The following is a 27,311-nucleotide window of genomic DNA, read 5'->3' as shown; positions in this document are numbered from 1 at the left end:
AATTAAATGATTCGTTTGCAATATTTACTTTTCAAGTATCATTTCCGTTCAAAAAATACGAAATTCTAATCTCTAAAAATGAAAAGAAATTCTGTTCTTTCATATAGTATTTAACGTTCTGACTGAACAAGAAAACGTTGTTTTTTTAAGAAAACTACTTTTCTTAGCTTTATCCTCACAATGTTTATATTTCAAATTTATCTATAAATTAAATGAGTCATATCGTAATTTCATAGACAAATTCTCAATAAATGACAGGCATTTTCTCGTTCTTTTGCAAACATTACTTTCAGCATAATACGAATTTTATCAAAGTTTACATTGAGAAAAACCGTAATAGATTTAATGATATATCACAATGGCTTAAAATTGATACTTTTTTAACTTTAAAAACAATATATATATTTATATTTTGAAATAATCTCTTTTAATAAATAGGATCACTTTTAATTGGACATCACTTTTTTACATTCATATTTTATAAAAATTTGAAGAAAAACACTTTTTGATAATGTTTACTTTCTGCATTTGTTTACTTTCTTAAAAACCACTTATAAACAAAACTTTCTAAATAATAAATTATAGGCAGGATCTCACCTTTAACCAAGCATGATTCTTGGTACAGAAGCGGCGGTGGGGTGAGTAAACGGGAAATTTCAGACGATCGACCTTCAACTGTCGGTCGCAGTTTGAGTGACAGTTTCATTGAAATATTGATGCACAACGCCCTCTGGTGGCGCACACTTCATTACACCCTACCTATCACTCAAGCCGTCCGCTCATCAGCACTTCCTGTCAATGGCTGGGAATCAATCTTGAAACAATCCGCGAACTAACGTAAACGCAATTTTCTGGAATTTTTTTTCTAAATATCCGTGTGGTGATAGAGGCACAGTTTATACGTTTTGTTGATGATCAACAGTAAGAAGGTGGTGCGGCTGGTTGATCGGAAGCACGCGGGAGAAGCCTCGATGAAACTCCGCAGCGCACGGTTTCTGTGTACTGAGTAGCTGGTCTGGCAGCATCTACGGACGGTCGGGAATCATCGCGACGATCGGGTCGTTCCCGGCGACCTCACGGGAGTTAACACTCGCCACGGGTTGCCAAAGTGAGGGCAAGCGCTGGCTGGAAATCGCTCATTTGGCGACATTAGAATTGTCTATGCCAACAATAGTGATGTTAGAGGATAAGAGTATTATTTTAACGGATATTACTATTTGAAAGTGTTATCCAATATATCAAATTAAGCTTTTCAAAAGGCCGTTTTTTTTTTAAATTTATTACTATCTTTGCATTGAATTTTTAATACATAAATTTTGACTACTTTCATGAAATACGTATTTAATTGAAAATAAAGAAAAATACGATTTGAAAATTTAGAATTTTATATTTAATAAAATGAAATGTTTTTAATAACTTCTATTTGTAATTACAAAAATTTTTCAATTACAAAATTTAAATAAATGCTACAAAATGTAAATGATAAAAATTAATCCTAATTTTATCTAAGAAACGTTCAATCAAGTTTCAACTAAGTTTCAATGCGTTATTGCAATTATAAAATGTAATTAAAAAAAGGGAAGATTCAAAAAATAAAAATTTACATAAAATATCGAAAATAGTGCTAACAAGTAAACTCAAAGTTTGAGAAAATCTTGACATTATATATATAATTATGAAAAATACAACAAACAGCCTAAAAAAATATCTAAAATTCTAAAAAACACGTATATAATGAAACAACAAAGCAATCTTACTAAACCAAATATAGTTATAATAATTTACCAAAAATAATGTTATGATACTCCAATCGAATTCACAGTTGAAATAAAGCGATGGGATGTTGGAAACTAATCGCAATAAGAATGAATGCCAGAGAATGATTGGAAGAGGAGAGCAACCAATTCTTCATATTGGCGTGAATGTCACTCACTACTCGAGTAGACAATATCTGCTTTCTCGCCAATCGTAGTAACCTTACCTCCTACGTGACGTCATCGCCACGCGCCGTAGGTCACCAACGTGGGTCCTGAGCGAGTAGGCGTGCAGTCGCCATTGGCCAATGTTGTTCGAATGAAGTGGCCAATTGGATGCCGATTCTACCAACAGGACCTTCTCGAATTTGACACCCCCCTAAGCTATTGGGCGATTATTGATTGATGGTTGATTGACGGGTGCAGGATAACGGGTCCATTGATTATTTCTGATCAATAAACTGGACATTGGCTCAAAATTGTTTGGAAGATTGACCAATACAAGGTAGCAAGCAATATTTCGCAAATTACACAAAAATTGATTATTTTATATGACATCAAAAATTAATTAACTTTTGATCAAACAGAATTCACTCAAAAAATATTCCAAAAAAGTTAAAAATTCTTATTGTATGACAAAATGCAATATTTCTGCAAGGAAAAAAAAGTTCATTTGCAAATATAATGTTCATGAAATTATTATTATATTTAAAAAACATTTTTAATTTTTTAAAATTAAAATGCTTTTTTAATAATGAGCAGTGACAAAAATTGCTCTCATTTTTATATTATATAATTATAACCATTTTATATATTCATATCATAGACTCATTTTATGTTATATATTCTTATTGCAGTCCCAGATTACAAATTTCATTCTTAATGTATAAAACAGAAAATATTTACATTTTAAAATAGGAAATACCCTTAAAAATCACAAATAATCTGAATTGAATTATTTTTAAAGGCAAATCTTAGTTGTGAATGAGAATTCTGTAATTCTTGTAATTATAAGAATTAGAGAATTAAATAAAAAATTTAAAAACACCACATTCAGATGCGGGCGACTTCTACATAGTCAAAATGTTAATTAACAAGCCAAAGCTCACAAAAATTAATTTTTTGAAATCAACTTAGGAATATTAAAATTTGTATTTAAAAAATGTCAGTTAAAATTTTTCTTTGAAAATATTAATGTACCGAACTTGAATGTAATATTTCGTAGCAATACAACAGAAAAAACTAACAGTGCTAATCGAATATTTCCACAAATTTTGTAGGTTATGTACCTCAAAGAAAAATTTTCTGCACCGGATAATGCGAAACGAAATTTCCCCGAAAAGTCAACCAAGAACAAACCAATTACATATTTTTACTCTAAAATTTAAAAACAAAAAACTGCGGTTTTCTACACTAATAAATTGCCTTTATTTTTTATTTGACCGCAAAAATCTTGAAAATAATGTTTCATGGGAATACTTGACCATTCATTTTTTTTATCAGGCTCTCTAATTTAAAAAGTTTATAGAGATTCACAACGTCCACGGATGGCTGAACATGTAACCAATACACCATAATTGATTTTCTTCCTTTAAATGTGAGTTTTAAAGAATGGCATAACGATTTCGGTCGACCATAAAGAGCCCTAATGAGAGGCCGAATGCGCAATTTAGTCTTCAAAATAAATACCACTTAACTCAAAGAAAAAAAAAAACCTCCAATATCATATTAATATGAGACGAGATAGAAAAAAAAAAAATCATATTTGTTTCGATGACAAGCTATGAGATCTTCAATGAGCATATCGATTCAACTCATGCGTTTCAATTTGGATTTTTTTCAACTAAACAACCCAAATAACCACATCCACGGGATCATAACCATAAATCAGCAGTGTGTGTTTTGCTGGGTATTTTTGTCGAACGGCGGAACAAAACTAGAAGAAAATTGCCTTCCATGGTACGATGAGCATTCGAGCCTATCTTTACCATCAACAACATACACACAGTGGTTTGAAAAAAGTGGGAAACCTGACTGAAAATTTCACCTTCTGCCAACACCGATTGTAAGGCTTTCCATGAAGTTTTTAATCCGCGTTGACAGGGATATATTATTTTAGGAAACAAAGTAGTTGCACAGATCGGAGTTGACTTACATGATAAAAAGACACGCATGAGAGTTGTCCAACGGGAGAGGGGGAAGGGCCTTATTTATGCCCTTTATACTAAAGAAACATGTAAACTCGTCGGCTTAGGGTAAAAAAACATGAAAGGAACACCGCACTCTCACGCGGTTACTTCCTTTTCTTTTTAGCTAGCTGTTCACCGTTCTTTACATTATATATATATATATTCGGAAAACTCTGATCTAAGGATAAAGAGTAGTAGTAGTAAAGGATAGTTAACTTAAAAGGCTCTAATGTCCTACTTAATCCTTAATACGCAAAATTACGAACATTTTTTATTTTAATTTTGCCAGTTTTGCTTACAACATTTTATGTAAACGATACTATTTTTTTGTTAATAGTTCTTTAAACTTTCATTTAATTACAACACTCCTGATTTTCATAAATCCATCAAAAAATTTATCATTATTCCGAAGGTGGCGTGGCTAGCGCGGACACATCAGATTTCGTGGTTAGAGCGGACACATTTCCCCCCCCCCCATCTTAGAACAAATAAAGGGTCAGAGCGGACAGTGGCTACAGCGGACACGTGAGAGGAGCTGGGTGGGCAGAGCACATTCTTGCACCTAATGTGTTGTTTCCCTAATCAGTCGGGAGTGGGAGAAATGCATACGAACATTTGCGTACAGGTCATAAAAGGCCAATAAATCTCGCGTAGCTGTTTGAAAAAAAGGGGGTTGGGAGTTATTCGTCTAGGTTTGCTAAAACATATGTTATTTGTTGGCAAGAGTATTTGGCGAGAAAATAATCTTAAAATAATGAAAAAGTCTTAACAAAGAGTGATAAATTAAAAAAAGCAAAAAAGAAAAATACCCTCAGCTCTTGATAATTTTTAGAATAGAAAGGTATTTAGTTTTATACTTTCAGTTAATGACAGAGGGCCCTGCAGTCAAATTTATTCAAGTCATAATCAAGTATTGATTAAATTAATTTTGCAACTTCATTCTAGTAATATTCCTAATTACCATTTACAAGTTATTCGTTATGCTATTTTATAATTCTAAAAAATTTGGAGCTTTACAGTTTTAAAAAATTTATTCCCTCCTTTTACAATATTGTTTAGAGTGTTATAGAAAGTTGTCTTTTGTTTTCGATATTTTGCTTAAAATTAATTTTACGTTTTGACTGTGCACTTTTTTTATTTGTACAACATTGAAATGGACTTTTTAGAAAGGGACTTGCGATTTCAGTTTTCAAAATTTACTATTAAAATTGCTGAATAAAAATAAAATTAAAATCAATAAAAAAAATTGGATAGAAAATGGGGCTTTGAGATTTGCATTATCTCAGAGCCCCTGGTAGGTTTAAAATGGCCATGAATTCTTCTGAAATTAGAAATAATTACATTGTTTAAAATATGGAAAAAAAGCATAGCTAATCAGTAAACATTTCAATTAAGGTGTAGATGTATATTGTTGAAGAGTGTATTACCAGAACTTCATTCAACACTATTTTTAATGATTTATTGTACATATAAGAACGATATTCATTTTGGTTTAATAAAAGTGCAACTAGAAGAAAATTAAATTTGAATTCAACTAATATCTCCTACAAATTTTCACAGATACAAATGATCAGTTAGCAAAATATTAATATACTTCTGATTTAGTAAGCTGTTTATTTTATGCACCGTATACTTACAATATTTCATATACAAAATGCAAAGTCATGTAATGAACAGATAATTTATCAGAGTACAGATTAAAAAAAAAAAATGTAACAACATTTAAACTAAATCTAAGATGATAAATAGAAAAATTTAAATTTGTAATGGCGTTCTACTCTCGAAACTGTTTTTTTTTTTTTTTTTTTTTTTTGTTAACTGATATAGCATGGAAACTTAACATCCGAAGTTGGAAGCTTTTCTTGCTACTTACGGCATTTCAAGAATTGCTTTTGCAACTTTTCCCTCCTTACAAATCATTCCAATACCACTAACCTCATTTAATTGTACTTTAAATTTAATAAACAACTTTTTTTAAGTGCCTATATTTAAATAACATATATTTTAATGTTCGAAATTATTGAAATAAATAAACGAAGCAAGAAGAAATAAAGCAAAAACTGAAACGCACACTCTTTCGTTTAATGCAAAACGTTATATTTATGCAAAGTAATGCCTTTATATCTAAAATATCTATCTTTATATCTATTATTTATCTGCACCCTTTATCTGTTCTAAGATGGGGGGGGGGAAATGTGTCCGCTCTAACCACGATGAGTTTCGGAGTGTCCGCTCTGACCACGAAATCTTATGTGTCCGCTCTAGCCACTTCCGCTCTGGCCACGCAACCTATTCCGAAATAGAGAAAATAAAAATTAAACGATAATAATAATAATAAATCATTTGAAAAAATTATTTCGCAAAGACTGACATCCTCATCTTCCAAAAGTATATAATTTTTATTTTCAAGTGTCGTAGGACAGAAATTCGAAATTGCAGAACCCTAATTTTTTTTGTAATAAGCTCCATTTGGAGTCGCACTACATTGGAATTTTAAAATACTAGTTTTTTTTGAAATTCAAATTTATATCGAAAAAATATTAAATTAATTTTTTCAGATGAGAAAGAATGCAAAGTAGTTTTTTTTTATCATTATACAATTGATAAAGTAAGCTGAATGTAAATACTATTCTAAGTGGCTTGAAAAGTAGCATTTTGTACTACAAAAGAAAATGAAAAAATAATACTTTAGGCTGCATCAATCGTAGCTCCCAGTTTTCCGAAATCTTCTATAAGTTAACATTTCCTATAACTTTACTTGAGCTCATAATATTTCTATTATCTTATTTCTCGGACGAAATCAACTTGCTTTATTTAGTAACAAAAAGTTTTAGAAAGGCTAACTAAAAGAAATCAATCTGATAAATGAAATTTATTATAATTTGACATTTTGACTATTAAATGCAGCGTTCTAGATCTTTTCATATTAATGAAATCATCTCGTGGAAATTCACAAAATACATATTTTGGCTCCAAATTGATAATGTAAAATAATTTAACATATTTATACATATATGAATAAGAATTCCTTTAGAACTTATGAAGATCAAAAATTTAGTTATAGGTTTATCATAATTCTTAAAAATTAATGTGAGAGTTTTTACTAACAATCATTATCTAACAAGAATGTAAAAACAATGCTTATGCAAAATATTCAATCAGTCAGACTGGACAATGGACGGCAAAAGGTTGAAGTCTGAGACAGGCACAGTCATGGGCTTTAATTATTTTATTTTCAAGATTTCCAAGATATGGGAATCTTGAAATTACTTCTGTATAAGAATTTAAGAATACTAATGTTGAAACAAAATCCGCATTTCGTTGCTTAAAAGGCAAAATTACTTTATTTTTCGAGTTCTGCAAGAGTAAGAAAAAAAAGATAAATTTTTTGCAAACTAATAAAGAATATTTTATAATTTTTTTTCTCTTGAATGATTAAAAAATTATTTGATACTTATACTGAAAGGGAGAGGGGAATGAAATATTTGTTAACGACAGCGAATTTTTTTTTTTTTTTTTAATTGTGCTCTCGTAATATTTTGGGAAATTAGCATAGGTCATATAAAAAAAATTAATTGTGACATTTCTCAATAAAAGCTATGAATTTCTTTTAATTATTTCCATTTTTATGTATTCCGAAAGAAATCCCATGAAAATCCATTACTTTTGTGTTACTTCTAATGAAATTTATATCTCTATGACCTCGCTCATCTCCTACCCCCCCCAAAAAAAAAGTTGTCCACCATTCTGGATTACAGAAAATCACACGTCAGAACCATCAATAAACACCTCTTCATTCTTGAATTTAAAAAAAGTTGCAGGCCGAATTTGAAATAATAAAAAGTCAAATTACGATGAAACATTGCAACGAGTACCTATCACTAAATGATTATAAACCTATCATTAGTCAACATCACGCCATGCTTAAAGGGCCGAAGGAGGCGTTCTTCTAATGAAAATAACATGCGACGACTTGTCAAACTAGTTTACTGGCCGCTCTCTTAAAAAAATAAATCATTTCTCTAATTAAATTAAAATGGAAGTTGAAATACTCAAGTTGAAGTTCAAAGGGTCAGTAAAGTGATGCATAACTGATTATAGACAGTTTTTTACTTATTACGTCAATCACGCAGATTATGATATGCGTTCTTGGACGGAAGAGGTCGACAGATGTCTTAAAAATGAATTCAAATAACGTCTAAATGTCCCAATTTGGGGGATGGAATGCTAGATATATAATAAATATTAAATTCTCTTAGTATGATCAAATTTCAATTCTTTTTTTCCTAAGAAAATTATTGATTTTTGTTTTAAAGGTAAGGTGCACTAGGATATACATGTAATCGAAAATATTTTTAAAATCATTTTTAAACGCCCAAAATTCGTTATAAGTTTTTTTCAGATTCTTTCGCAAATATATTGAATAAATAGCCCACATGCTCGTCAGTAAATCATCAAATTTTCGTGTTCTTTCTTTCTTTCTTTCTTAGTGATAATTTCCACGAACAGCTTTGGAAATATTTTACAGTTGTAAAGAAAATATTAAAAACTTTCAAAGATACTTATTCATTCCATTATTAAAATAAAGCAAAATTTTAAGTTGCCGTTGATGTTAATAATAAAGCAAAATATTTTAAATGTATTTTATCTTTGAGCGATGAATATTTGTTATATGCATAATTCCACAACAATACTTTGAGAAAATATCAAAAAATTGCTTTCCGATTCTTTTACACACGGCAATCAACTGAAATTCTTTTAAGAACGAAAATTATTTTAATGTCATTCTAGGTATTTCATTTTTTATTATCTTAAAATATCTTACTCTGCTCATATTCTAAGAAATCCCGTATAAAACTTAAAATAAATATAAGACATAAAAGAAAACGTTTTTATTGTAAAGATTAGAACAGGAAAATCATAAAATAGATCTAATGCATAACATCGTCATTATACAACATTTTGTAGCTATTGTTACATAGCACATTAAAAAGAGTTTATTAATCATTATATTAAAGGGTTACGAATAGTTGATCATTAAAGTAGAGCATGACGAATAAATTTAATAAAATTTTCATATTATTCATAGAAAAGTAAATAAAAAAAATCTACATTTTCAAAAATAAGTTACTGCTTTGGCTTTTATTTATTTTACCACAGCAGTTTTTTCAGTATCTAAAACCAGCATAATGAATAATAAACACATTCTTATAGTTTGTTAATTTTTCATAAGAAGCGCTTCATTTTTCTGTCATAGAAATAGTTCCGTGTTATTTACATACTTAATTCAAGTTAAGGTAATACATATACCGGATATTAAGTCTTTCAAAGGGATAGATAATTTTAAATTGCACAGCTAAAAAAAAAGCAATATTAATAAATAATATTGTTAATTAAGTTTCATGAACTTTATTACAAATCAGTTTTACTTCATTACAAATCAAATAAAATTATATTGGAATACAAAATTTTTAGCCATTTTTTTGCACATAAATGAATTTGGAAATGCAACTTGACATACGAACAGTTAAAGCTTTAAGTTAATGCAGCACTTTATAAGTGTTTTAATTTTACTTTTTGTCGCTGATGAGTCTAAAAATCATGACTTTCTTAATACGAAAATGTTACACAAAATGATCCAAAAAAACTCAGAATGAGGGGATCAATAAATAGGTAATATGCATATTTGAAATTATATAATACATTTTTTAAAAAAAATTAGAACGATCTATTTCATTTCAATTTGTCGCCATCTTATTACCTTACATTGTTATAATTTCCACCATTTCTTATTTCATATTTCAAATAAAATGGTTTCCACTTTTATACGAGATAATGAAGCATTGTATACAAATAGTATTGGAATAGGAATTAAATTAATGAAATTAATTGATGCGGAATTCTATAAAAAGATTATGAGAACTATATTAATGACAATTTAGAATAAAGAAAGAAAAAATGTAAAAGTATTATAGCATTTTAACTATTTAGAGTAAAAAAAAAAAAAAAAGGAAGAATTCTAAAATATATATATATATATATATATATTACAATTTAAATATTTTTTTCATGCACTTTAAATACAAAGTACGAATACATTCGAGCGGTACTGGACTTCTCAGGCAGCTCAAAAAGTCTAAAATCTTAATAATGACAGTAGTGAATTTTTAATCACAGTATTAAAAAAAATTACCTCATCCGAAATAAAACACACAAGCATCACAAATTTTCATTGCAATGTATTTAATAATAGTCTTTTTATGCTGAATGGATTAAAATTTAACCACGTGTCGTTTAGCACATAGAATTTCAGTAGCTATTTGTAAGCACATATTTTCCTTTGTTTCGTTTCCATGTTTCGGAAAGGTAAGCCAACGGAGTGGTTTGTGCACCCGCCCCAAGAGGGCGAAAGACAAGGTGGCCGAACTCACGAATTGACCATTTGTAAGAAGGGCCGTCCGTCCGTACGTGCCTCATTTGCGCGCTCCCTCGAAAGATAGGAGGGATTTGCGGCCATCAAGATTTTATGGCCCAAATCAATGGCTTCTTGAGCTGGCATTCGTGACTCAGCGCGCTTCGGTGAAAAAGAAGCGATCCCCTCCGGCCACAGTGAAATACCTCACGGGGTTCTTAATTATTGTTTGTTTGTCTCAAATAGATTGGAGTGAAATGACACAACCCGATTCGGAGAAATATCTGCTCTCATGATAAATGAATGAAACGAGTTTCGGTTTAATGCGAGATTGTGAAAGCTGATTGAAAGAATAAAAATCGTCCCAAAAAACAATCTTTGGGATATCAGCCTGTTAAATATGCACCCTCCAAGTGGGCAACTTATTTTTAATAAGGCACATTTCATTTATTTATACAAGTAATTCATAATTTGAATGCATTAGACTAGATTGCATGAGTTGTCCTCGTTGTAGATCAGATGTAGGTACCTATACCAATGAATATTACAAGCAACTAAATTCTTAAAAATTCGGCGAAACAATAGTATTTTTTACTGAATATCTTTAAAAACTAATAAAGTCGATGATAAAGCCAATAAGAGTTTTTGTGGAAATATATTTCAAATGTGCAAAGCAAAGGAAGACAAATATTGACTCTCCAGGACTAAAAATTGTTAAAATAAGTCAAATAAGAAAAAGATGATTTTTTTTAAAACATAGGCGTTCCAATACTATGCACCTGCGGCAGTAACAAAACTGTTTATCGAGGACGATGGAAGAATGGGTTCTAAATTGGAAATCTTAAAGCATTCTCAAGTACCATAAAACATGAACACAAATATTTACAAAAGTTTAAAGGTGGGCCTTATTAACTTGTTAAGATACACTTGGATCCTAATAATGATGAAAGGATCTGCTGAATGGATCAATGTAAAAGTACCCAATAGTCTTTAATTTTAGTAGCAGTGTCGCTCAGCCTGTATCCAAATATCAATATTCATTTGGAACTACATTAGAACAAAAATTATCATCATAAACAATGTTCAAAACTTTCAAAAATTAATAAAATTAAAGAGAAAAAAACAATCATTAAAACAACGTTATAATTGAAAAGTTACCATTTTTAAATTTTCAGTGTGCCAAAATAATTTTTGTGCGATAAGATGCTTTAATGTCATGGTGGAAAAATGTTAAAATATTATTTATAGTTATTAAAACTTCTAACATAAATCTAGAAACATCTGTTCTTAATGAAATCTCTGAATTTGGCGTTTTGTTATGCAACCTATAAATGTTATTTATAGCACCTCCTACATTTAAGAGATTTTACTAATGATACATACTGGTTTAATGTAATCCAATAAAGTGTTAAATGAGGCTTTAAATGTATGCTGAAGAGCTCTGGAAGTTATCTTTCAACGCAGTAGTGTGCAAAAAAATAGAAAGATCATATTTTGAGTATTTCCAGAATCCTTGATATTTTAAAAACACATAATAAACAAACATTGTCCTGTTATTTGTTTCAATATTATTTTTACCGGGAGAAAAAATATAGTCCGTTAGACAAAACAAATAAAAATAATAATAAAAAAATTGCTTTCTCTTCATCTATGAAATCATGATATAAAAAAGGAAGATATAACTCATCGCTAAAAATAAGCAAATTTACATTAGGAAATTTTTCAAAAAATCTGAAACATTTCAGTTTTATCGTTAAAAATTGGTTAAATACATGCGTGAAAATAGTGGAAAAAATTGGGATAAAATCTGTTTTATTTCTCTTGGGAACTCAATAACCGAATTTAATCTTTTTTTCGCATTGAAGTGGATGATCTGGTGGCAAATGAGAAACGTCCAGGATTGTTTAAGTTAATTTCTGGAAATAAATTTTCGTTCCAACTCAGTCTAATCTATTTACATCCAACTGATGATGCTAGAGTTTTCAGCCTGGAATTGCTATTTAATATTTATAAAGCTTAAGAATTTAGAAATATGATATACTAGCCGCCTTTGGGTACCAGCTGGTTAGCTGGTACATAAAATTTTCGATTAAATATTTTAAGTAGCTTGCTTTCAAAATCTTCCACATCGAAGTTTATCTAAATTTTAATAACCATGGAACACATATTTTTTAGAAGCCTTATATTATTCTGTTTACTATATTATAAATAACTTTAATTTCATTATTTCACCTAAAATTTGAATCTTTATTTGAAACGAAAGTGATTAGATTGAAAACAAAAAAATTTTCTAACAAACTATTTGGAAATAGACACACTTTAAAAAATAATCACCACTGTGAAGACAAACCTTAATTTTAATAAAATTTAAAAAAGTTAATTAAAAGTATATTTCATTTAAAAACTTACTCATCATTTTAAGGTAAGCCGTATCATCATACGTTCTTCACCAACAATAGAAAAACAGGATGAAATATTTGAAATAATAATGAAAACGGTTTGAAATTTTTAATAAAAGTATTTTAAATATTAGTTAAAAAATAGACAAAAATATGCATTGCAATTAAATTGGTATCAAAATATAGTTTTTTTTCGAATTTCAAAATTAAGTAAAACTCATTTTTGGGCTCAAATATTTTCGGATGTTATTGTAAAAAAAATGTTGAAACTTCACATTTTTAATTAAAAATTTAAATTAATTAAAAACTTAAAATTTTTAATTAATTAAAAATTTAAAAAATCACATTCTGAGGGAAACATTCTTATCTTGCTATATATATATATATATATATATGTGTGTGTCAAATTTGATAGCTCTAGGTCAAACGGTCTGGCTTGTAGAGCGCGAGTGCCAATACGCACCACACATTCATCTTATTATTAAAAGGAATTACATTGGATGAAATTTCAAAACCAGAATGGGGGGGAAAAATCATGAAATAAAATAAAATTTCCAAAATCCGCATCTTCACGTTTTCCTGAGAGTTGCTAATAATGGAGGAAAAATTTTAAGTCATCTAAACGCCTTCAACTCTATGTTTCTTTTGGGATTTTAATTAGCTTTTTATGAAAATGTTATTACAGTTTCCCTAACCTCCAAAATGGGTCAAATTACCACCCAGACGTTGAAGTCTGAATTGAGAGGCAGTTCGCAGGTGCGAATATTGGCGGAGGTGCTCAATTTTTAGACACAAGAGTGTAATCAAAGTGCCTTCTCAGCAGCAGCAAGTGGCGGGGTCACCCTCCTCTGTTGTCGTCTGTCGGATCATTTATCAAGCCCTCATTTCCGTGGGCGACTTCACTTTTCTCACCACCCTGCGCCCAATTCAAAAAGGTGAGTCAGCGGCCTTGGCGCCACGCTCTTCCTGAAACATCGGGTCGGATTTGTCGCCGAATGGCGAGTTTCAGACCTTCTTGGCAAGTAAATAAGATGCAAGAACTCATTGATATTCTGTTGGCTATGAAAGCTTGACATCAACAACGACAAAAACGTAAACATGACTGGTACAACCTAGTATCAGGATCTCTTAAACTACCAAGAAGAATGAAGTATGAGAGGGCAAATGGTCTTGACGCAAAAGCACTGCCAGAAATTTTGAAAAATTGCCAGAAGTGGTGCAAAACCACTTAGACAGCAAAATTACTAAGCTAATCTGATACCTTTCAGGAGTTTATAAATACTGTAACAAATTACTTTTTTGATGAACTTCTAAACTTACCAGAAGCTGTGTAAAATGTTTTTAATCTTTCAAAGAGAAATATATCGATGCAGAAGAGATAAGCTTAAGATGATATTAAAAAAGTGGAAACAGTATGGTGCCGTTAAATCTGTCTTTATTTGAAAGTCTTTAAAAAAATGTTTATGTAAACTCTACCATGTCGGTTGGCTTTATCTCTTATTCTTTAGAAGAGGAGCAGTTGAGATTTAATTGGGCATGTATAAAACTTCATAATGACTATAGTAAGCAGTTTTGGTCTAATTTCTATGCAAAGTATTAAAGAAGTAAAATATCAGGTGCGCCTAAACAAGAAATGTAATATTTGCAACATGCCTTACAGCAAAAACAACATCAAGCACATTTTTATTTAAAATTAAATAGCGAAATTCGGCAGTTTTACTTACTCCAAACATCAAACGTCGGGGAAGAAATTGGAACCCCGATAAACAGACATTTAGAGGTAACTCGACAAAAGAAATGTGCACATGGTCCCTCAACCATCCCGAAATCCTCCCTTCCTCCAGAACTAAGCTGCCTAATCTGGCATCCACGGCCTTCTGCACTTTAAAGTTCATCCCCAAAACACACACAGCAGGACGGCACACACTCCAGAGTATCACCTTCCCAATTTACAACATCCCCTCCTTCCTTGCCGAAGTCTTTTCTTAATCGAAATCTTCGTTAGGAGGTTGGCACTATCTCCTTTTACCTGTCTTCCGAATAGCAGGGCTCGTGTCCGTCCTGACGTCTTCCACGATCGATAATTAAATCTTAAAAGGGAACGAGGGGGGGGGGGATGGACGACTTGACATTTTCCCTTGGTTTATCGGTGACAACCCCCGCCAAACAAAGGGATGGAACAGTGGTTCCGGTTCCTCTTTTCGCTTCGGAACTGAACGTCCAACTGTCTGTCGTTTTCTGAGTGACGTGTCTTCCCGGTCTCTTCCTTTCCAAGGGGAAGGGAGTGATGAATTTTCGTTTAATTCATTTTTTAAATATTCATGAAATGTTTTTATTAAAGGGGAAAACCCCAGTTGTGCGGCGATACCTTTTGTCTTTGAGTGACGGCAGCGTGTTTTGTGCAGTCGGGGTATATTTAGATAAAGACGATTCCTTCGGTTCCCGATAACGCAAATTGGAATGAATAGATGCCATAAGACTTTTTCTCAAATGATTAGAAAATTCGCGTTCTGCCAATCAACTTCATTAAATCTGATGGATTGCTTGAGAAAAAAAAACTATAATTAAATAATTTCATACAATAATCTAGAATAGACCGTAGCGGCCATTTTCCCAACTTGATTTACTATTTTCTTGAGAATAAATAAAAAAGAATCATCGCTGTCAATATAAAATTAATGTCAAGCATTCTACCCTTCTTTTTAAAAAAAATCACATTTTAAAATAACTTTTGCCTTCCCTTTTGGTTGCAGGGAAACCCTACTAAGATTGATAGGTTGCCTAAATTCATGATCTCAGTGATCTCCCCCCCCCCAACTTTGTAGTTCTTGGTCTTGGGTGTAAAAATGTTCAATATGCTATTAATAAAAATGCTCATTCGTATTTCTTAAAAGGCAAATTTGTAGGTATTGCTACGCATTAATTGTATTTGAAAACAATAGTCCTATTTGTTTTGCAAACTTCACTTCAGTCAATCTTCAGTTTATCAAAATGTAGAATTCAAACCTACTGCAAACAATACAACATTGAAACTTACGACATTCAATTGCAACACATAACAGAATATTTAGATTTTTACACAATAATTTTCGTTAAATGTGCTAAATCTCTCACCAGCTAAGCAAAAATAAAACGTTCTCCATCAATAATATATCTGAATTCTCACAAATAGACATAAAAATTTTGAAACAAAAGTGATTGTAGGTGATATGAAATCTTCAGTTAATCTCATTATGTTTTCTTAAATATATTTATTTAAAGCTCATTAATGACGCTCTTCAACAGTAATTAAAGAAAATTCGATAACCAGATTGCCAGTATAAAATTTGTAAACCATTTAATCTTCAACCCTCGTTTGTAAACCCTTTATCCTCTTATATATTCAAAAGAAAATGAATATAAGAAGTATTAATAATATCCCCCAGTTACAGTCAGTTTTCTGATTTATAAGGTCTGTTTTAATTCTTATTTTCACTTCCTATCTTTCTTTCTAAACAAGAACAAGTATGCTTGTAAATACATCAAATACACACATGCAAATGCTGGCACGAAAATTTCTTTACGATTTCAGTCATTACAAAAATAAATTCTTCTTCAATTATGAATGATGTTAACATGCATTATTCTACTTTAAAAACAGTTGTAGATTGGAGTATTTAGAATAATAAAATTACATTTTAAGGTATTAAATAATCCCGAAAATGATAAAAAATATTGAACATTCAGATATTTGTCATTTTGATATTAAATAATCCATCGATATGAACTTGATTTCAAATAATTTCACAAGCAGTTTCATGTTCATAAGCAAACAATGCTTACTTGCAACTTCGAGATCTGTTTAAAAATAAAATCAAATTTGAAAGATGCTGCCATTGAAAATAAACAAAATGCCTTAACTGGAACTCGAACTCATGTAAAATTCCAAATATTATAAATTTAAGAGACGGAAGGTAGAATTGGATGTCTTCACAATTGCGGAAAGAAAAGGAACAATGCAACAACACTTCTTTTCTCCAATCCTCCTAGACAGCTGATAACTGAATAAAGAACTCGAAAATTCGTATATATTTTTTTATCTTTTCTTCTTTTCCTTCCCTTGTTTAAATATCTACATTGCCATCACTAAGAAGAAAAAAATAAATAAAATCCCATGCCATAATCTTTCACAAACAATTTCCCGTCAACTCCCTTAAAAGACAAGCTTTGAAGAAAAGTAAATCATAGAGTTAAGTCCAAATTCAATGGTAACAACTCACTCGACACTTAAAATTTTTTTATTGTTTTGTTGTTTGGTTCCGTGTATCAGTGCGCACGAGAAAGTCGTTTTGTTTTCGCGGAAAGTTACATCCGACCAGTCTGCAACAAGTGTCATATTGTGCTATCAAATCAGCAGACCGCGTATGCGTTTATCTCTACACATGGCCAGTCAACCTCTTGCCCAGGTCTTTGCCTTATACCCATGATCTTCTCATGCCCTGGTCTTAGAAGAATTTTTTTTTCCTACACCGTTCATGATGATGACCAATGATATACTTTTTTTTTTTTTTGTTCTCAAACGATGTGGTAGTGAGATTTTTTTTTTTTTAATTTATTTTCTTTCTGATTTTTTTTTTTTTTTCTTTTTTCTTTTTCGGGTTCAAGCAACGGCTCTTGTTCATCAGGCCATATCTAATTGAATTCGGTCGTGCTATCCGAACATCCGCACTGTGAAAAAAAACTTTTAAGTGTCAATTATTTGATAGATAATTCCTACATTAAGAAAGCTCCATTTCAGTAAACTTATTTCGCACTGATATGCAAATGATGTAAACAATCCAAAAAATTTATTAACAAAATGGATATTTCTAATTATAAATGAAGAATCGCATTAATAAATATAGGAAAATAATGGGGAAAATATTTAAATAAATTACGTCTGAAAGCAGAATTTTTCTTAAATCAAACTTAAATCGGCTCCAAATTTAAACTGCGAGATGAAAATTTCAATCGTGCTTTTATCAAGAACAAATATTAAAATTTTTAGTATATCATACTGATTGTCTAAAATATATTTAAAAAGAACATCTCCATTTTGTTCATTGTAGTTTTGAAATATAATGATTATGATATGATGATTATAATGACAATTTGGAAAATGTTTATAAAGTTTTTTTTATTAAGCAGTTAACTATTTCAACCTCTTCGGAAAATGCGTTATTCAAATTGTCGCAAAAACTTTGCGATGACGTACTCTGAGTTTAACGAGTATACTCGTTAAACTCAGAGTATGTGTAAAATGAAATTATGTTGTAATGAAATTATTTTTTTTTTCAGTAATCACATTTATTTATTTACTTAAACTAACATACATTTTTTGCATATAAACGAAACAAAAAAAAAATTATTATTTTAATTTGCTGTTAGAAAATGGTATTGAGCAAAGCATGGTAAAACGCATAATAATTTTTTATTTGTTTCTTTGATTTCGACTTGGCCTCAAAATATTTTAAACATCTTGAAATTTAAGAATATGTTTGAGTTTTCACTAAATATATTCGTAATTCAAACTGCAAATTGTCACTACTTATTGCTCCTGACGAATAAGCTCGTCATACCGCAAAATGTTGCGCTTCTTTCATGGCGAATATACTCGTCAAAAACAGTTAAAACTGGCAAATCATTTGGAGTTTTACTTAAAATGATAGTTGCCCGCCAATAAGCAAAACTCCGGAAATCCTTTGGGTAAGTGCTTATTGATTTCTGATTATAAGGCATGTTATTTACTTTGTGTAAAATATTAATCACTGCCATAATCAATCACAATATGGAAAGGAAGTAGCTGTTGGTTCATTTGAGAAGGGGGACCTCCAGATAAAGGCAAGAACTGCCGAATATAATTTCCCTTTTTTAAAAGTCCAAAACGATGTTTCATAAAAATCTGTCAATAAGGTACCATTCTTTCTTCCTTTCAAAAGAAAGGGAAAGGATAAAGTAGAAAAAAAAATAAGAGGAATTAAATAGGAAAGAGGGGGGAAAAAAAAGATAAGAAAAATAGCGACATAAAGAAAAAGGACAAAGAAATTCCCATGATGATTGCTCCGTGGGTAAGCCAAAGACTATAGATCTGCATTTGTCAGCCAAGACTGTGCATTGCTGAATTCCTAATGGCTTAACAACACAGATGCGGCCGTTATGAAACGCTGGCGCCAATTCTTAATGATTGCGAAGAAGAGAGAAAGAAAAAAAAAATGATAAAGAGAAAAGAAAAAAGAATAGGAAATCCTGAATTTTGCTCCCGACTAAATCCGTTTAATGGTCCCTACAGAGTTTCTTTAACTGGCACCGAAAGTAGTATTTTTTTTTTTTAATATACACATATTTTTTGTGCATGTCAAATCCAGCGGGTGCCTATTAAAATAAAGTACGATTCGAAAAGTTGATGGGGAGACGACTGCTGAGATAAAAACAAGAGACGGTGGGGGTGAGGGAAAAAGAGGAAGAGAAAAAAATATAAAGATTAAAGATTTCTGCCGATGAAATATGATGCTATGATGGCTGATTATGCAAAGAAAGGGGTTTGTTTGAATACGGATTTTGATATTGATTGTTTTTGAACGGCCTCGCATTTCAACAAGTTACAATTGCAGACAGTTGGTTTCAAAGAGAAAGAAGGGGGGGGGGAATTCGAAATAACTCAGCGAGGGGAGTTTTAAGACAGTAGCAGTAAGCAAAGTTTCTTACATTCTTTAGTTACACCATAAAAAATTCAAAAAGTTATTTCTTGAAAAATTTTCAAATTAATTAACGTTATAACTATCTACCAAAGGAAGTTTTAAGATGCAATAAAGCTTAATGAACGGTGTAATAAAGCTTAAAGCTTATGCTTAACGAACCATGGATTAAAATCCAATTTGATTGTCGGTTACTCTGAATATCTGCAGTTTTATATTTTAATATAAAGCACTAGTGGATAAATATTAATCTCAAGTTAATTGTTGTTTAGTGTTAGCTAAGCATTTCAAAACGAAATACTCCCGAGAAAAAATAATATACAAGAAAAGCTAAATTTTTATATACCTTCAAATAAAATTTGTAGTCTGTATTAAATAAGGAGAGGGAAAATGATATCGTTTATTCTCTATAAACTAGAATTTGCGCCCGTTTAAATAAGTTATCTTTTTAATAATATCTTGGATGTGAATGTGACAGAATAAGTAACGAAAGTTGCTGTAGAAAATCTCATATATATTAGCAGAATGCTTAAGAAATAAAAATATTTGTTGCATACTTTCAATGTAAATTCATAGTCATATTAAAAGTTTGGTTTCTTCTTTATTAATAATGTTCAGGAGCATTCAGCTGAAAACTTATCACTAAAATCGGTCCAAAACAAATAGTAATGCACCAACAACAACAGCAAAAAAAAAACAGAGCCAAACACAAAAACCTCCAACTGATATGAGAATATCATGAATCATAATAATAAATCTGAAAGGATAAAAATTACAGACTTCAGCTAATTACCCTTTGCAATAAATCAACATAAAAAGAATTGGAAAAATTGGAAGTTCATGATTCCACTACTAATTTTTGTTCATGCTTAGCTTTATTCCCATACAAATAAATCAGTTCATTTACATATTTAAAAAAAAATTGGTCTGTTCTTTTGAGCTAAAATAGGAATTCGGACTTCCGCTTAAGATAATGATACGGATCTAATAAGAAGGGATTATTTTTAACTTGCTACTGCTATGAATGTGTTCTAACGTCTACTGCTATAAATGTGTTCATCTATTGAAGACTGGTAAACAAATTCAATGCAGAATGAACACAATTAATGTCGCTGTTTATTAATAATGGAACTGTGATTCAATTTCCGCACAAAAAGCAAGATATATCAATTCTTAGCAAATGGTTCACGTTTTATTTCATTCAAAATTAATAACGTTAGGAAATTTGTTTTCTACCCGATTGCTATATCGGATAGATTAAACCAATAAAAATATTTTATATTTCAAATTGCTTTTGTCGGAATGATAAAGACAAAAAACAAGAACAATCATTATGGATTACGGTCTAAAATAAATGATCGAATTTGTTACACAATTGACTCACTTTAAGAAATACTGAATTTAAATAATAATCAAAATGCATATTAAACAGATTTATATTTACAGTTGCATTATGAATACACTAACTCTGAGCTATCATGAAATAGAAATATTGCAACAATAAATGATACAGAAATCGCAGAAGATATTACTATTTATTCAGTGATATCTCTTGGATTTTCATATGAAATAATTTAAAAAAAAATTATATTATTATAAATCTCAGAATTGTATATTACTCATATTACAATTTTTTTTAAAAATTGATTATTATACTATGAAAAACTCATTATATTTTTAAAAAACTCATATCATTATTATAATTATTATTATTATTAAGGTTCATCTGTACATTTAAAGTTCAATTGAAAGCACGGATTAATTTTTTTATATCCAAAATTAAATAGCTTCTACATATAATAATTTTTTTTTTTTTTTTTTTTTTGCGTTATTTTGTCCGAGAAATGTTCCATTCCAAAAATAGCGATAATGACATATGCATAAGTTGGAGAAAATTTATTCATGTCTTATGTCCAAAACTCAAAAAAAAAAAAATGTCTATTAATATACCAAAAACGAGAAGAAAAAAAAAACATCTAAAATATAATAAATAGATATAATAGATTATCTGCTATCAATTTTTAAAAAACAAGTACTTTTGTTAAAATTTCCTTTCATTTAGGATCCATGCTTTATACCATATCCAAAGACAACTTTTGTATTATTTAGAAGGTTTTCATCAATGAAAAATGTGTTTAATCCTAGACGCAGATGGTCAATTCATTAACTCGAGGCTTCTCTTGGGTCTTAGCACTTATAATTTAAGTGAAGTAGCAAATTATTCTAAAGAGCATCATTACCATTATCATTATACTTTCAGAATGACTAAATGCATTTTAAAACACCTGCTGTTCTATTCCTCAGTTACATATTTCGTAACAATTTTGAGCAAAAGCATTGTTTCTTCGCTGTACAGGGAGCGCTATAAATTCGCGCAAACTTCAAAGGTTCATAATAAAGAAGTAACGCTTAGAAAGAAGAAGAAAAAAATCGATATGCGCGCATATGACCACAGGGACGTTGTATTTTTTCTCACGAATTAAAAAAAAATTATTCCAAAAGTAATCGAAAGAGAGCGCTTACACGTCATATTGAGATGTTTGGTGCAAAGTACGCAAAACATAGGCAATGTAACCTATCACAAAAACAAGATACTGCGCATTTTCTTTAAAGGAAAAGATGCTAAACATGGCCACTAAGAATTAGGTAAGCGAGGAGTACCACTACACCTATTACAGCTTAATGTAACATGCTGGCTTTGATGTCACCGACAGTTCGTTGAATGGTATTTTTCAGTTCCCTCAAACTGAGGAACCCCAGTACACACGGAACTTTAAAAATCTATCGGGAACAAGTCTGGTGATCGTGAAGGCCACTTAAATTTACAACTTCGACTTATTAATAGGTCTTCAGGATGATCGGCCAATTCGTGAACGATCTTACAAATTCCCGTTTCCACAAAACATGATATTAAATTTTGTATCTCGTTTAATGAAATTAAACTTTTCTTTTGTACCTTTAATTTTTTCTCCGTGAGAAACTTTCATAATACAATAGTTGTGGATTCATCATTCTTGTAAATAAGTTTAACCACACACTCTCGATTTGGCAACGATAGCATGTTATTAGGATCGAATAACGAATCCATTTACAACCAGCTATTTTGTTACTATCCTGATTTGCATAAAATGTTTCAGTTTGACGCGAAAAAAATGTGTCAAATTAATTCGGTTTCATTTTAATTTAAATTGAACACATGAAACGAAAAACGTTTAATTGCTTTATCACAAGAAATTCGAAAGTTATTTTAAAGGTATGTAATACCGATTACAATTTGTCTAATTTAAATATACAGAAAATACATTTTAAACACTTCGGAGTGATTTCCTAAACATTTCATATTATTTTTAAATTGTTATGAATTAAGCAAGATTTTGACATTTTCCCGCAATAATTCCTGAAAATTTTATGCCCCCAAACTAATTTTTATATAATTAAAAAAAAAAAAAAAACTTTTTTTAGTTAATTTTTATTTAGTTGATGTACGAATATCATTCCAAATTTTTGCAAATTTTTTCTAAAAATTACAAATTTATTATTAATTTGTAACTAAAATTACAAATAATTGCTAAAAAATACTTTGTTGAAGGAATCAAACACCTGATTGCAGATAAGAAATTTAATTGAAATTAAACACAAACCATATTCCAGGAGGACAAGATAGATGGCCGATTTCTTGCGGATTGTCTACAACATGGCAAATTCCTTCATGAGATATTGTTAGCCAATAAAATAAAAATAATTAATTAACGAAACCGACAAAAGTGATCTATCTGACACTTTCTTGCGTTCCTTTTAATGCAGGTGTTATACAATTCCCCTTCGCATAAAGTCGATTATTTCTGGCCATTAATCCCAGGCATGTGATTAAAACACAAGTAACCAAAAGTCGAATAAGTATTTTTGAAGCTCTTTTCTTTACCAATTGCAACAAAAATCTGACATTGAACGACAGTTGCAATCATAAGATCATAAATCAAATTTCATTTATTAAAGTCTTTGCATTTTTGAATCATTGAATCTACATGCATACGAAAGCACACGGAAATTTACATTAAATACCGAGCCTATATACCAAATTTCATCTATATCGCTCTTTACATTCAGCTGTAATCGAGTTCGTTTATACTAGAATATATAGACAGACTTTCTCTGAGTAAATTTCTTTCAACATTTGATAGAAATTTATAAATTTAATGAGAAGTCTATGTACCAAGTTTCCTTTGTCTGGCTAGAAGCATTTTTGTGTTATTGCGTTCACAAAAATATAGTTCAAAAAATGCGTTCTTCGGCCGAAACATGAATTCGCCAACATTTCAAGTTCAAATTTTTGACGATTTACAATATTTTTTCTATGTACTTTGTATATAAGAAAGAAAAAAACGATAGAATTTCAGTAATAACCACTCGCTGGAAATTTTTGAAAAGAGAATTGAAACTCAAATATTTAAAGACCATTTATGAAATCAAATGTTTTTATCACGCTGATGAAATCCTAGTTTTAATTTATATTCCATCAATCAGCTTTTTAATATCAAATTAATCTATCATAATGATTACGGCTGAAACATAATGAACGTTTATAAGTTCATCAGCATTTACAATATATGCTCGCATAAATTTAAGATTAAATCCAGATCTCTGATTTCATTTTTTCCATAGACAGGAATTTCAAAAATTCATATTCCATTTAGTTGAAATTATCCCTCTGAATATCCTTCACGGATCTCTTATTCCACAATTCTCTTCATTTTTTCTTAAATTTAAAATTTCTGCGTTTGGAATAATATTTTTCAATAAAAAAAAGTCATCTTTATTTCATTCGAAGTCGACTATGAAATGATTATTGCTTTTACCGAAGAAATATATAATTAAGCAAATAGAATTGAACTATGCTTCTAAAGATGACGATTCCCACTACTATATTCGATTTAAAATGCCAAATGTTTTATATAATTTCTCCATTAACTTCCCGCTTTGAATTTGTAATTTGGTTATTTTGGGACGGCTCATATGATGTGTAGACGACATTATTGTCGGCTCAGACATTATGTGTAAACAAAGATCTGTGATTGCAAATAATTTTTTTATATAATAAACAGCTTTTTAGACCTTTTAAATGCTTTGTGAAAAAAAAAAAAAAAAAAAAAAAAAAAAAGGAAAACCCGATGAAGTTTTTCCTTTCTGGTATACTTGCTAATAAACGCATTATCTCTCACTCTCTCTCTGCCGGCGTCCTGGCATAGGGGTGGCGCATCTTCCCCGTGATCTGGGCGTCCCGTGTTCGAACCCCGGTTCGGGCATGGTTGTTGTCATCTGTGTTCTATCTGTGAGGTGTGTGAATGTGCCCCTCTGTAAAAAGGGGTTGTGCATGCGAATGTGTGTGTGTCATCTTCATATGAGCTAGAAGTCAGACTTCTGCCCTCGGATGCTCAAGGGTCTTTACCCTCAGAAGCTACTGCACTCCCTTTCCGTGGTAACGCGGACACGACATCATCATCATCTCTCTCTCTCTTTCTCTCTCTCTCTCTCTCCCCGCATAAAACTGTGTAGCTTGAGTAATCCCACGAATGCCTTCCATAGTATTGGCCGATCAATAGTTACGAAATAGTGTTATTTGATATGATTTTAGCATTTTCACTCAATCTATTGTGTGATGATTAATTCCTGACGTGCCGTTAATAATCCTAAAATCGCATTTGTGCTTTAGACGCGTTTTTTTTAACGACTGAAACCACAAAAAAAATGATACACAATTATAATTATAGCCAGACAAATAACTAAATTTTATACAATTAAGTCATTACGTTTCTGAACTATCACACATTCACTTGCTTGTGAAAATGTAATAGACAGAGAGTAATTCCCGAAGGATCTGGTTCCAATTTTGATAGGCATCTACACTGTAGATGCCAAATTTGTGTACCAAATTTTCACCATCGAGCTCTCTTTGTTTTGTAATTACCGTGTTAATTTACATTGGGACAACCAGACTTCCGCTGAATTTATTTCACCCACAATTCGACAGAAATCTAAAAGTTTGGTGTGACGATCACATACCATATTTTATCCATCTAGCTCAAAATATTTTTGAATTATCGTTGTCATAGACAGGTAGACATAATGCCAATAACATGTTATTCGAAATTGGGGAGAAATGGGGATGTTATTCGAAATTCGAATTCAGAGATTCGTGAAATCAATTTAGCTTTATTTGAGAGGGGGGATTGCAAAAATTTATCTATACTTCATATAAAAATTTTGTGTAAAGACCCTATACCAAATTTCATCCGTCCGGCTCAAAGCATTTATATATATTATTTTATTCACACAACTACACAAGCATAATGCTAAAAATGTGTTTTCTGAATTCAATTTGGTCTGAAACTTGATTCAAAAATCTGGAGTTCGATCTTTTCGAGAAAAAATGATTAATAACATTATAATTATTTTAAATTAAATATATGAATTTAATAAAAATTAACTAAAAGAAAAATAAGGCAAAGAATTAAAAGAAGATGTTTCAAATATTTAATAGGATACATTTATTCCACATCGTTTAAATAAACAACCATTCTTTGTTATTATTCAAGCAAAAGTTTCGTTCCGTGTATTTTTTTTAACAGAAAAATAAATGCTGGAGCTTATTATCACACAATAAGTAGAATTTAATTATTAAGCTTATTACCACTGCCAGCTTGCCTCACTGATGATATAAATCAAATTTCCTATTGTCATTGCTTACGAAAGGTCACACGAGAACCCCAATTATGAAATACTTTGTATCAATAAATCTTAACAGTGTGCAACTATATCATCATAGGAAGCGTTCTGGCATAAAATTAAATGTTATTTAGGAATAACAAGAAACAGAATGAAAAAAAGAGGCACTGTTTTCCAGGAAACCCCCCATCGTACGATACACAAAGGAAAAAGAAGAGGGGGGGGGGGCGCTGCGCAACCAATCATAGAGACCGGGCTACTCGGCGCCGTGTTTCGCCCATCCAGGTGATTGATAGTTGTGAATCTTTAGAACAAAGGCCATCCATAATGGTTGCAACCAACCTTCGCTCCTCGGGTTAAGGCTGACTCAGGCTGTGGATTCTGTCTTATAAATTGCGGTCAGTCAGAGAGAGTGGACTGACACATCAAGCACCGTGATCCGCCCGAGGGACCCTCCACTTAGTGCGACCGGCCCGTTACTCTTAGGTCACGCATTCCACACACCGTGGTGACAAAGATGACAGAGAGATGGAAAATGAATGATGGAACTTCAAGTGAATTTGAGATATTATCACCTTTATTTTATATAAAATCTTAAGGGTTTTTTATATGATCATGTTCTTTATGGGAAATTATTTATTAATATGTGGCAAATAGTAATGAAGGATTTAAGATTAAAAAAAAAAAAAAAAAAAAGGAATTGCTATTCTGTGCAATTTTGAGAAATAATCAAGCTAGCTATTTCTAACTAAAAACGAAACTATGTTATGAGGTTTTCGGAGCAATTTATGCGATTAATATTCATCGGGTTTTTTGTTTGTTTGTTTATTTATTTGTTCTTAGCTGAAACTTGACTTTTTTGAAATTGCTATCTATATTGTGCACTATAAATTCAGATAAATATTTTATACACACAGCTGTGAAAACTGATGATGCATCCTGGGAAAATAAAAGTATCTATATATTCAAGTATGAATTAACAATAATAGGAATTACTCTATGTCCCCAGTAGTAGTACAAAATGTCATACAATTTTAATATACTTTGACACTCAATCCGAATAAATGTCCTGAAGGACACTAAGATTGTCCAAAACATCCAATTTCATGCAAGTATAAAGA

The 27,311-nt window shown here is 30.8% G+C and overlaps 1 protein-coding gene across 2 annotated transcripts in view; it reads right to left on the bottom strand.

Moving 5' to 3' along the window:
- The window catches only part of LOC129962670 (protein tiptop-like), a 389,561-nt gene that overhangs the window by 18,452 nt on the left and 343,798 nt on the right, over positions 1-27,311 (bottom strand). The window contains exon 1 of one of the 2 annotated variants that reach the window (XM_056076575.1): positions 598-992. The exons of the other annotated variant lie outside the window; for it this stretch is intronic. Coding sequence (XP_055932550.1) covers positions 598-706 — 109 coding nt within the window. The 5' untranslated portion in view covers positions 707-992. Of the gene's footprint in view, positions 1-597; positions 993-27,311 lie in introns of those variants that run through there. 2 annotated transcript variants of the gene reach the window in all.

The sequence above is a fragment of the Argiope bruennichi genome, chromosome 3 (assembly GCF_947563725.1).
Source record: "Argiope bruennichi chromosome 3, qqArgBrue1.1, whole genome shotgun sequence".
Classification (NCBI taxonomy): domain Eukaryota; kingdom Metazoa; phylum Arthropoda; class Arachnida; order Araneae; family Araneidae; genus Argiope; species Argiope bruennichi.
This window is presented reverse-complemented; position numbering and strand designations above follow the sequence as displayed.